The sequence below is a fragment of the Lottia gigantea genome (assembly GCF_000327385.1).
Source record: "Lottia gigantea unplaced genomic scaffold LOTGIsca_1, whole genome shotgun sequence".
In the NCBI taxonomy this organism is placed as follows: Eukaryota; Metazoa; Mollusca; class Gastropoda; family Lottiidae; genus Lottia; species Lottia gigantea.
The window spans coordinates 5,800,513-5,813,794 of NW_008706746.1; the positions used below are offsets into that span (position 1 = coordinate 5,800,513).

General features: G+C 28.6%; 1 protein-coding gene across 1 annotated transcript in view; it reads left to right on the top strand.

The window, feature by feature from the left end:
* Positions 1-772: 772 nt before the first annotated feature.
* LOTGIDRAFT_228027 (hypothetical protein) overlaps positions 773-13,282 on the top strand; it is a gene marked incomplete at its 5' end in the record, with an annotated part of 18,740 nt that continues 6,230 nt past the window's right edge. Inside the window, 29 exons of the mRNA XM_009045743.1 lie at positions 773-809; positions 2,638-2,702; positions 2,903-2,950; positions 3,172-3,237; positions 3,422-3,523; positions 3,908-4,044; positions 4,324-4,431; positions 4,642-4,726; positions 5,141-5,233; positions 5,324-5,401; positions 5,649-5,729; positions 6,087-6,182; positions 6,346-6,417; positions 6,605-6,683; positions 6,871-6,991; positions 7,300-7,444; positions 7,768-7,857; positions 8,191-8,288; positions 8,525-8,660; positions 9,015-9,131; positions 9,380-9,522; positions 9,694-9,852; positions 10,345-10,525; positions 10,763-10,872; positions 12,039-12,174; positions 12,312-12,410; positions 12,511-12,620; positions 12,779-12,842; positions 13,066-13,152. Coding sequence (XP_009043991.1) covers positions 773-809; positions 2,638-2,702; positions 2,903-2,950; positions 3,172-3,237; positions 3,422-3,523; positions 3,908-4,044; positions 4,324-4,431; positions 4,642-4,726; positions 5,141-5,233; positions 5,324-5,401; positions 5,649-5,729; positions 6,087-6,182; positions 6,346-6,417; positions 6,605-6,683; positions 6,871-6,991; positions 7,300-7,444; positions 7,768-7,857; positions 8,191-8,288; positions 8,525-8,660; positions 9,015-9,131; positions 9,380-9,522; positions 9,694-9,852; positions 10,345-10,525; positions 10,763-10,872; positions 12,039-12,174; positions 12,312-12,410; positions 12,511-12,620; positions 12,779-12,842; positions 13,066-13,152 — 2,943 coding nt within the window. The remainder of the gene's footprint in view (positions 810-2,637; positions 2,703-2,902; positions 2,951-3,171; positions 3,238-3,421; positions 3,524-3,907; positions 4,045-4,323; positions 4,432-4,641; positions 4,727-5,140; positions 5,234-5,323; positions 5,402-5,648; positions 5,730-6,086; positions 6,183-6,345; positions 6,418-6,604; positions 6,684-6,870; positions 6,992-7,299; positions 7,445-7,767; positions 7,858-8,190; positions 8,289-8,524; positions 8,661-9,014; positions 9,132-9,379; positions 9,523-9,693; positions 9,853-10,344; positions 10,526-10,762; positions 10,873-12,038; positions 12,175-12,311; positions 12,411-12,510; positions 12,621-12,778; positions 12,843-13,065; positions 13,153-13,282) is intronic.

The following is a 13,282-nucleotide window of genomic DNA, read 5'->3' on the forward strand; positions in this document are numbered from 1 at the left end:
AGTTAACCACCCTCCGTTCCTGTTCACCACCCTCCGTTCTTGTTTACCACTTCCAGCTCTTGTTCACCACCCTCACATCTTGTTTACCACCCCAATATTTGTTTACCACTCACAATTCTTGTGTACCATCGACAATTCTTGTTAACCACCCTAAGGTCTTTTTTACCACCCTCAGCTTTTGTTCTAGCTTTCCTAAACTAATAGGGAATGTCAGAAATTCGCGTTTTTGGGAATCCGATTCTAAAAATCTTCAAAGGGTGGGATCTCCCACACACTATATAAAAAATCCTTAAATTTGCCGGGAAATGTCAAGAAAAAACGCTTCCGGGCATAAAAAAAAACAAATGTAGAGCCATGTGAGGTTTGTAGGTGACATGAATATCGAGACTAAATTTCTTAGAAGTGATTCAAAAAAGTGGTGGCCAAATTGACTTTACACCGGTTGACTATAAATAGCCATCCAATGGGACAGCGATTATCAATTATAAGTAGATGTTATTTTCGTACATTTTTCTGAAAGGAATTGCAAAAAAGCGTTTCTAATGAACATAAAAAAACATTATAATGCATGTAACGCTATAGCCTTCACAGCTAATAATGTCAGTCTCTAGAGACATTAAAGTTTTAAAAACGGGTGGCAAATAAAAAATGAGGGTGGCGAATAATTGTTTGCCACCCGGGTGGCGAATATCCTCGGCCATTGTATATTATAATTATTTTCAGTGTGAGGTTAAATGAAAGAAAACAGAAACATGGTGGTGACAATAGAAAAATGGCCTATTTAATAGATTTAAAAACTATTGCTATCAGTAAGTTTTATATTATTGATATATTTAAAATATTACTATCAGTAAGTTTTATATTATTGATATATTTAAAATATTACTATCAGTAAGTTTTATATTATTGATATATTTAAAATATTACTATCAGTAAGTTTTATATTATTGAAATATTTAAACTATTGATATCAGTAAGTTTTATATTATTGATATATTTAAAATATTACTATCAGTAAGTTTTATATTATTGATATATTTAAAATATTACTATCAGTAAGTTTTATATTATTGATATATTTAAAATATTACTATCAGTAAGTTTTATATTATTGATATATTTAAACTATTGATATCAGTAAGTTTTATATTATTGATTTATTTTAACTATTGATATCAGTAAGTTTTATATTATTGATTTATTTTAACTATTGCTATCAGTAAGTTTTATATTTTTGATATATTTAAAATATTACTATCAGTAAGTTTTATATTATTGATATATTTAAACTATTGACATCAGTAAGTTTTATATTATTGATATATTTAAACTATTACTATCAGTAAGTTTTATATTATTGATGTATTTAAACTATTACTATCAGTAAGGTTTATATTATTGATATATTTAAACTATTGCTATCAGTAAGTTTTATATTATTGAAATATTTAAACTATTGATATCAGTAAGTTTTATATTATTGATATATTTAAACTATTACTATCAGTAAGTTTTATATTATTGATATATTCAAACTATTACTATCAGTAAGTTTTATATTATTGATATATTCAAACTATTACTATCAGTAAGTTTTATATTATTGATATATTTAAACTATTGATATCAGTAAGTTTTATATTATTGATTTATTTTAACTATTGATATCAGTAAGTTTTATATTATTGATTTATTTTAACTATTGCTATCAGTAAGTTTTATATTATTGATATATTTAAACTACTGACATCAGTAAGTTTTATATTATTGATATATTTAAACTATTGACATCAGTAAGTTTTATATTATTGATATATTTAAACTATTACTATCAGTAAGTTTTATATTATTGATGTATTTAAACTATTACTATCAGTAAGGTTTATATTATTGATATATTTAAACTATTGCTATCAGTAAGTTTTATATTATTGAAATATTTAAACTATTGATATCAGTAAGTTTTATATTATTGATATATTTAAACTATTACTATCAGTAAGTTTTATATTATTGATATATTCAAACTATTACTATCAGTAAGTTTTATATTATTGATATATTTAAGCTATTGATATCAGTAAGTTTTATATTATTGATATATTCAAACTATTACTATCAGTAAGTTTTATATTATTGATATATTTAAAATATTACTATCAGTAAGTTTTATATTATTGATGTATTTAAACTATTACTATCAGTAAGGTTTATATTATTGATATATTTAAACTATTACTATCAGTAAGTTTTATATTATTGATATATTTAAACTATTACTATCAGTAAGGTTTATATTATTGATATATTTAAACTATTGCTATCAGTAAGTTTTATATTATTGAAATATTTGAACTATTGATATCTGTAAGTTTTATATTATTGATATATTCAAACTATTACTATCAGTAAGTTTTATATTATTGATATATTCAAACTATTACTATCAGTAAGTTTTATATTATTGATATATTCAGACTATTGATATCTGAAATTTAAACTATTCTATAGATTTAAAAACCACTGCAATCAGTATGTTTGACAAATTTGATAGATTTGAAAACTACTATTTGTATCTGGTGTGTTTGAAAGATCTTTATTTACAAATGAGTTAATCTTTTTAAAAACTATTTTCAGTGGATTTATCATCTGGTTTAAATATTGGTCAGATCAGTCATGATTCTAAAATAGATTGGTTAGAGGTTAGTTTAGACATTTTCTATTTTTCTATATTTTCTAATTAAGAAATGAAATGAGCAACATTTTGATAAGAAACACAAGTGGGACACTATCTCACGAAACAGATTATTTTCTGCTTCATTTACTTCTTCAGAGGTTGTTTATGTTATATTTAACCAAGATATCAGCAAGTTTTTATTTTAGAATTGATATTTATTTTCAGCTGAATGAAACCTGTAAAACATTGTTATATAGGGATAAGAAACTCAAGGTAGGCTTTGTATTTATATTTTATAATTATAACAATATTTTCACTGTTGCAATAATTCTTAATGCATTTATCACAGAGATAGAGATATGACAACAAAGTCCAGATTTTGTTTAAACAATATTAATATTTTGATTTTCAAATGTTAACAATTTATAATGTTAAAATATTTTCACTGTTTGTTTGTTATATTCTCATTAATATGTTGATATTTTATGTTCTAGTTGCATCTTTATGACATTGAAACAGAACAGAAATCCAGTATATTGAATTATTGCTCTTATGTTCAGGTAATGTTTAGATTTAACTTTAGATGTATTCTATCTAAAATAAACTACTTAACTAAAATATGTTCTTTTCATATGAGAAATATTAATAATTCTGTTTAGTGTTTCCATTAAAATTCTTTGAAAGTTTAAGCTGTCCAATAACAAAATATAAAGGATAAGTCAGTAATTCTTCTCTATTTTACAGTGGGTACCAGGTAGTGATGTAGTAGTAGCTCAGAATAGAGGTAATTTATGTGTGTGGTATAATATTGATGCTCCAGAAAGGGTTACCATGTTCCCACTAAAGGTATGTATTATACTATTTTCTATTAGGCCATACAAAATAAATAGTCTGTTTTACAGGCCCAAAAATGCCTGATTGTTGCCTAAATATTAAATGTACATTAAATTTGTTGTAATAAATACTAAATACTTTGGCTGGCTCTGATTTATTCCAGTTGAAAATCTAAAAAAGCGCTTATAAATAATAGATAATAAATTCACCCCCTCGCCTCGATTTGTAAAAAAAAGGCCTGTAAAACAGACTATTAATTTTGTATGACCTTAATGGGTTAGATACTGGTCAAACACTTTGTGGTATAGGTATATAGATAATGGAATTAGAATAAAGTGCTATACATGATTATAACTGAATGTGGGACAAGATAAAGATATGATATATTTATTATAGGGTGATATAGTAGATCTAGAGAGAACTGATGGTAAAACAGAAGTAGTAGTAAAGGAAGGTGTACAGACTATAACCTATACATTAGATGAAGGTTTAATAGAATTTGGTACTGCTATTGATGATGGGGACTATTCAAGGTAGGAAGTTAGTCATGTTTTAGAGGGGCCAAATATTCCTTCTTTTTTTTTTTACATGGATGTTAGAAAAATCAGAATATAACCATCATTTATCTTTTTATCAGGTGTGGACATTTAAGGCATCGTGATTTAGCAGAAGATCATTTTATATAGTAGACACAGTTCAGATATAAAATTAATCATTAGATCAGTTGATTGGAATTTTTTTCACAATTTTTTTATTATGAGCATAGGACAGAGATGATATTTGATATATTCCTTTTTTTTTTATATTAATAGAGCTGTAGCTTTCCTGGAATCATTAGAATTGTCATCAGAAACAGAGGCTATGTGGAAGACATTAAGTAAACTTGCTTTAGAAGAAAGACAACTACATATAGCTGAAAGGTCATTATTGCTTCCTTTTATACACATTAAAATAATTTAAACTTGATAAGTAAAATGCATGAATTGGATAACTTTTATCCACAAAAAATTGCTTCTTATTGCCTTTATTTGAATGTCACTCTGAATTACTAGTACTGTTTAACTTCCGCACATAAACCATAGATGGGACATTGTGATCTTTTCATAATTATTTTCTATTATATTTTATAGATGTCATTCAGCATTAGGTGATATTGCTAAAGCCAGATTTTTAAAAGATACTTTGACTATTGCTGAAGAAGCTGCAAAGCATACTGTAAGTCGATGAATTTCCAATATCAAGAACACTTGAGCATAAAATTCTAACATCTGGAATGTCTCTGGCTTGTTTTAAAAAAATATAGCTCATATCACAAAATCAATTGTCCAACTCATTTCTGTATATAATACATGCACAAGCTGGAAATAAGATTAGATTTGCCAAAATATTTTTAGTTAGCAAAAGTTATTTAAAAGTCTTTGTAAAATACTCTTAATATAAGCAACACGTGGGGTAGGTCTTCCACCTTCAGCGATCATTTACAAAATGGGGGACCCTAGATATTGACCATGGAACCTCTTGTGAAACATTTGAAATTTTCTTGTCACTGCCTGAAACCCACAATTTGCCAAACCATATTAAGGTAAATTACTGTCCACTATACACACAAATATATGGTATTCATTACAGGGCGGTAATGGCTATAACCATTATAAAGTAAGAGCTAGATTAGCTATAATGGAGAAGAAGTTTAAAGAAGCAGAAGGGATCTATCTAGAACAGGTGAATATTTGATTTATAATGTAAACTACAAATCTACTTTCGTATTGTTGAAGTATTTTAGAATTTGATTTTGTTTTTCTTATTGTGTAGAATCATATTAATGAAGCTATGGAAATGTATCAAGAAATGCACATGTGGGATGAGGCTATACAAGTTGCTGAGGCTAAGGTAATATACTTAACTTCACCACTGATACTCAATATCTGTATAAAGAAACATTATGGAAATATCAGATTTATCTTTTCTTCATTTCTACATTCATCTGTAGTCTTAACCATCCAAATCTGAGAACTGAGAACAAAGTCCATCTTAAATGTTTCTTCCATATTAAACGAATTGAGATTTTAGGAATTGTATTCAAATATTAAGAAAGATGTACATTTTATTGAAAAATATTTTACATTGATATTTGTAGAGTCATCCTGAATTAGAAACATTAAAACGTAACTATAACCAATGGTTAATGGAAACAGGACAAGAAGAGACTGCAGGAGAGGTAATTAAACTCACTGATAAAAGCTTAATCACTAATTTATGTCTATAAAAGAAAATGCACTACAAAAAGAAAACCCTCGTGTTTCTCATCATTGCACACTGTATGACATTTCCTGTCATCTTTAGTCCTATAAGCTGCAATAATCTTGAATTATTTCAGTAAGTTACTTTCTGAAACAGAATTTGTTTGATTTCTTGACAGTTCCATTCCATTGGTGACAACTTGCATCCTTGAAGTAGACTTGCAGTAAATTGTTGGTGTTTTCAGATTTTGAAATGTACAAATTAGTCTAAATGTTTCTTATTCTGGTTGTCAAAAACAAGTTTGTAAGTGAAATTGTTTTTATTATATTTTCAGCTGAAAGAAAGAGAAGGGGATTATATGGCTGCTATTAATTTATACATGAAGTCTGGTTTACCTGCTAGAGCTGCTAGACTGGCTTCTTCTAGAGAGGTGGGTTTTGTAAATTCTAACATTCAATGATATTTCTCTTTCTCTGTTCAATATTTGAATATTGCAAAAGAAACATGGTCTCTGCGTTAGATTGTCTTAAGTTACCTAAGAAAGAAATTATCTGAGATTATTTGTAATGAATCAACTGTTATTTTATTTGTAGGAATTGATGTCTAATTCTGACCTAATCAGTAGAATAGCAGGTGCTTTGATTAAAGCAGAACTTTATGAGAGGGTAAGTTGATGCTAATGGTGATGGATATTAAGATGAATTGTAGGCATTCTTAGTGCAAAAATGGATGAATATCAAATAGAATACTTACAAAGCTTAGTCAATCAGGTAATCCATCTTAGATGTGTCACAAGTTTTTCATTGTTCCCGATAAGTGTATTGAACAGTAGTATATTATTTTATATGACAGGCTGGTGATCTATATGAAAAAATAAGAGATTATCAAAAAGCTATGGAATGTTTTAAAAAGGGTAAAGCTTATAAAAGAGGTATGTTGACTACTATATTAACCCTCTGAATTATATTGGATATCAACCTAAAATAAAATACACCCTTGTGAAAAGTAGTTGTAAGGTATCTCTTGGTTATACCTTTTTAAATGATATTTATCACAAGACTTTCTAGACAGTTGTAAACTATTTCTATGTTATAAGAGTATTGTATTATATTTTGTAGCTGTTGAACTAGCCCGTCATGCTTTCCCTACAACTGTTGTAACACTAGAAGAAGAATGGGGTGACTATTTGGTTTCACAGAAACAACTTGATGCTGCTATCAATCATTTTATTGAAGCTGGGTATGTCTTTATTCTTAAAACAGACAAGTTAACTGCTCACTCTAGACTAGCTTTAGCAATGTAACTCAGTTTCTTAGGTTAAGAATCTAGAATTCTTTGCTTAATGGCGATCTGTAGAAGTTTATTGAACTTGTATATGTCATCTAATCATTATTATTAATTGTTATGGATAATTTAATGCTGAAATGTTTCTTTAAAGACCAGATGGTAAACAGGATCCTGATTAAATCTCTGCAGTTATCTTATAATGAAATATTTATTTGAATTATTTCCAAGATGTTGAAATTTGTAATCAATGCCTATTTCAGATCCAATATGAAGGCAGTAGAGGCAGCTATAACATCACGACAATGGGCTAAAGCTGTACAGATATTAGAAATACAAGATTCAGCTATGTCTGCTAGATATTATAAGAAGATAGCTGATCATTATGCCTCTGTTGGGGAATATGAGGTATGTAAGGTGTCAGTATGGATTTTTTTGGTGCTCTATATGGAAAGTGTAATTTAATGGAAATGCAGATGTAAATGTTGGGTTCCATGATTTTTCTATTGTTGACTCCATTTGCCATAGAATCCACAGAACCCATAGAAAAATACCGATCTGTTATTAATCAATTTCTGTTTGTGATTTTAGACAAGATTAGATTTCCTAAAACTCTCATTGACATACTCTTGAACTAACTCTATCAGTTTAGGTCATATCAAGTTATATACTAAATGTATATCAACTGGTGTTAAAATGTCATATTCATGAATATTGTGTTATTGTTACAGACAGCTGAAAGGTTCTATGTTGAAGCAGGGTGTACTAGAGATGCTGTTGATATGTATAATAATGCTGGTAAATGGGAAAGAGCTCATAAGGTACTTTTACTTCACTCCTTTTAACCCTTTGAACACTGAGTTTAAATAGACTGTCAAATACGGGAAACTCTTAGTATTATAACTTAAAGTGCATGACGTTAACATGAAGTGAGGTCACTTAGTAACAGGATTTTCAATCGCCACTTTGGTATTATATCTTGTATGTATTTGGAAGAGCATCTACTATTGTTGCAAAGGTATATCCTGTAGATTTGCAATACTTTTTATTTCCAAAGTATAATATAATAATACTTATTTTTGAATTGATTATTTGAATTTATCTTATAAATTATATTGAATGATCTTGTAAGAATAATATGACTGTTATTACAGCTGGCAGCCACCTATATGAAAGGTGATGATGTATCTACATTATATATATCACAAGCTAAACAACTTGAAGAACAGGGCAAGTTTAAAGATGCTGAAAAGTAAGTGTAAAACTTTTGATTTCTAAAACATTTAAGAAGAGTTTTAGCTTACTATTAAATGTTCTAACAAAACTAATAGCCATCAATTGGTATAATTTTTGAAAATTTAGATATTATTTGCAAGAAATTGGAATATTTCTAAAAAGAAAGAATACAAAAAATCATTAACTGACTAGTCTTCACTCCATCTTTTTCATGTGAACTGTCTTTTATAGAAATATTATTGGTAATTTCAGATTATATGTAGCTGTTGAAGAACCTGATTTAGCTATAACTATGTATAAAAAACAAAGATTATATGGTGATATGATACGTTTAGTTAAAACATATCATCCTGACTTATTACAAGATACTCATCTACATCTTGCTAAGGTATTAATAGTTTTTATGAATATGGACCGCTAAAACTTGACCGTCTCGGGAAGCACAAGCTTTTGATCAGAATAGTTTTCTAACTGAACCTAAAGCACCAGACTAAAATTCAACTACTAAATCTGTATTACTAGATCTGTATTAGTTTTCAAAAAATAAATTCTCAAGGAAGCCTTTGTTTGCCATGTTAACTCTTAAGTTACATTTCATTCAATTTGGTAATTTTAAAATCAGAAACACTTCAATTCTCAGGATGTGAGTATTTAACACCTATTTGATTTGAACAGATTATCTCTGTATATAGCAGCAGACTGGTCAATGTTCTTGATTTAATGCGGAATTGGAATGTTTCAGGAAATGGAAGGAGAGAATAATTTAAGACAAGCTGAATTACATTATGTTGAAGGTGAAGATTGGAAAGCAGCTGTTAATATGTATAGAGCAGCTGATATGTGGGATGAATCTTATAGAGTAAGTTTTTTGATGCTTTATTAGATATAGTATGGTAGTTATTTTGATGATATAATATTGTTTCTCATGTGTTCAGTTTTAAGAATATTTAAGTGACAGAAACATTGAAAACATAAAAAGACATAAGATTGTATTACAGTAACAAAATACTGAATCTGAATGGTCATTTGAAAATACTTTAAATTTACAATGGAGAGTCAAGACAAATAATATCTACAACTAATTCAACATCATGTTTGTAATTACAGGTAGCCAAGGCACATGGTGGTCAACAAGCTGCTAAACAAGTTGCTTATCTGTGGGCTAAAAGTCTGGGTGGTGATTCAGCTGTCAAACTATTAAATAAATATGGTTTATTAGAGGCAGCTGTTGAATATGCCACAGAAAACTGGTAATAACTTATCATATATTTTTGCTGGTGTCTTTTACAATGATTTTTTACTAATGCTTACTTAAACTTGAATTTCAGGCTTAAACTACCCTTTAATTGTCCTTTGTTTTGTCCTTTTGTATTTTGATTTTCTACCAGTAATTTCTAACTGGAACATTGTCTATTTTTCAGTGCGTTTGAGTTTGCGTTTGATTTAGCTAGAATGGCCATGAAAGAAAAGATGCCAGAAATACATCTGAAATATGCCATGTTTCTGGAGGATGAAGGAAAATGTGCTGAGGCTGAAGCAGAATTTATTAAAGCAAATAAACCTAAAGAAGCTGTTCTTATGTAAGTATAGATTGTAGTAGATAGATTCCTATCTTATGTTTTGGTATTAGATTTTTTCTGATTTGTCATTTAGAATGCAGCTATCATACTTTCAACCTGATCAATACATTACTTTGAATTCCTTGGGTTCCCTTATTTTCATTTATGAAAATGAAAATGCTATTACTTATATGAACAGAAAGTAGAGGTGTTCTAATGACTTGGGAAAAAAAAAATTTGTCTCACACGTCCATAATTAATTCTTATAATAGCTAAATTAGAAGTGAAATAGCAGCAAAATTCCAATGACTGACCAATCTGTACTTACATGGACATTTATGATTGGTTAAAACTCTTAATTATATGCATTAAGAACATAATGATATGATTAAGAATACATGAAAATTCATTATAAACATCAAGTATTCAAGTAGTTTGCGTAATTTGACACTAAAAAAAAAAGAAAACCCATCTTTAAGTTGTCAGAACTGCATTTGATGTTTTGATTTGTAGGTATGTCCACAGTCAAGATTGGGATGCAGCTCAGCGTGTAGCAGAAGCATTTGACCCTGAATCAGTATCAGATGTGTTAGTAGGTCAAGCAAGATTTGCTTTTGATGAGAAAGAATTTGCTAAGGCTGAGTCGTATCTGTTACGAGCTCAGAAACCTGAATTAGCTGTTAAATTCTATAGGGTAAGATATTATTGTATATTAGAATATATTTACAAATATGAAATTAATTTGAACATTATTAGTTGATCAAACGTCCTAGTAACACATGCTATGACACATCTTGAATAAAATACTTGAATTAGTAAATATTTCAATGATTGGACTTCCTTTTGCAGAACTTTCTTACAATCATGATTTACGGTAAAATTCCTTTCATATCATGGCTTTATTTTCACATCATATTAAAATTGATTGCAGGATTCTGGTATGTGGCAAGATGCATTACGTGTCTGTAAAGAATATGTGCCTAATAAACTACAACAGTTACAAGATGAATATGACAATGAAATGACTGATAAATCAACCAGGTAATATTCCTTAATATTGTTTTTTGAAAATATAATTTTAAGTTAACTATTTATAGTCCTTATTCATGCCATGTAATTCAGGCAGTGAAAGCGAGGTTCATAACACAAATTATGTCATTTATTGAAAAGATTGCGACATCATTTGAAGGAGTAGCCCATGTGACATCACTAAACGCTAAACACTCAACAGCCAGAAAATAGGCTTTCTCAGAAATGTACGAATTATGTATCTTAATCTCAGAGTATCATTAAATATCTAAAAATTTAATAGTTTTGAGTTAGTGGGATTGGAGAAGTAGAAGTTAAAAGGCTATTTTACTGCAGTGACACTCTGTATGTTTGTGTTATGAGCCTCGTTCTGGATTCAATATCTGAATCACAGAACCATTTTTGCTATGCTTTACTAATATTTACTATGTAATGAAATGAATTATGACAATTGTTGTAATGAGAGAAATGATGTTTTATTTAATAGTGACTCTAAAACTAAACAAGGGTATGTTTTATTAGTAGAATATCGTTTGTTTATCATTTATTAATGAAATCGTGGTAGTAGTAGATTTGGGATCTTTTGTAAATTTTATATTCTTTTTTTCTCATGCTCACTTTACTCCATGTAAAATTTATCTTCTGAGTGCAATTTTCCGTCTCTTGTTTGCAGAGATATTCATATATCTATATGTGTTCTCTTATTGTGAGTTTTCTCCGTCTTAACATTTTACTCTGTGATTAAAACTTTCCTTTAGATTTCTACTTTCTGATGTGTCTTTGGTTAATTTCCATTTTTTTTTTTACTTCCACTGAATTATGGAAGATTTCTTTCACTGTCACCCTATTACCTTCATCACAATCTGTTTGTGCTCAAATATAAAAGAGAGACAAAAGAATGCAATTATTTCTTGAATGGTAAAATACTATTCTGATTAAATGACTTAAAGATTTGACTGAGTGTCATACTTAATAGAAAAATTTAACTTGAAATCGTGTTGCTGAGGAAGATATGCTTGAAGTTTTAGATTTAGTAAGCAAAATGACATTAGAAGTCATTTTTATCTCATCATCATATCTATAAAATCTTCCATATGTATCCATTGAAAACTTTTGTGTCCTAATTCAACTACCCTAATAATTTTTAATGAAACTGACTGTGTCATTGTATTTTATAGAGGAGCAGAGTCTATGATACACCAAGCAAGAGAATGGGAAGCTAATGGAGAATATGCTAGAGCTGTCGAATGTTTCCTTAAAGTTACCAATAAACTAACATCAGATCAAAATATCCTGGAAAAATGTTGGATGAAGGTAATTGGGCAATGTTTTGATAATAACAATCTAAGAGCAGAAATACAAGTTCTTATTGACATGTGAACAATTATTCAGTTAAATATGTTTCCTACAAGCTCTAAATTTGTTAAAAATTTTCTTTTTTATCTTTGTAGGCTGGTGATTTAGCTTTGAAATTTTTAGGAACTGAAAAGGCTCAAATGGTTATTGAAGTTGCCTGTCCTAGACTTGCTGAACTTCATAAATATAGTTCTGTAAGTATATTTCTTTTACCATAAACTAGTTTTGTACATTGCGTGCCCAAAATAATTTATTATACAATTTTATAAGTAAATACAATGTGTATATTTGTAGGCAGCTGAACTATATCTTGGTTTAGATATGATAAAAGAGTCTATAGATATGTTGATATTGGGTGGAGAATGGAATAAAGCTAAGAAGGTGGCTAAAGAACTTGATCCAAGGTAAGGGATTCGATGTTTGAAACCACTTTCTCTTCTATGAAAATTCTGAAGTGTGTCATAGGCAAAAATTCAAGGAATGCATAATGGAAACACTGCCATTTAATTGATATGAATACATGGAACAATATTTCAAATCATTCCTTATTTTGTATTTGTAGATTAGAAGGATATGTAGAAGATAGATATAAAGACCATTGTAGAAATCAAGGCCGAGTAGATGATGTAAGTAATGCTTCTTACCCGAAACACTAGTGTCAACCCATTTATGATCCTTCAAAGAAACTTGAATGAAAACTTGGATTGAGACATGATCTCTTGAATTGGTTGAGAGACAGAAATGTGTTTCTGCTTACCAAAACATAATATTTTATAACATTCCTGGCAATTTGATGTACATTGTTACTGTTTTATAACTGAAATATTTCTTTTTTTTTTATGTCTATAGTTGGCCAATGTTGATGTCATTGGAGCGTTAGATTTATATGCTGAGAAAGGTGAATGGGAAAAATGTATTACCACAGCAGAACAACAGGTTAGGTTTATATGTTAATTAAACACTGGTTTGAATTGTTGAACAATATACTTATTTCTTATAAAATATATCTTTTCATATCATATATTTTTTTCTCAATGATTGGTCCCATGTAAATATTTATTATTTT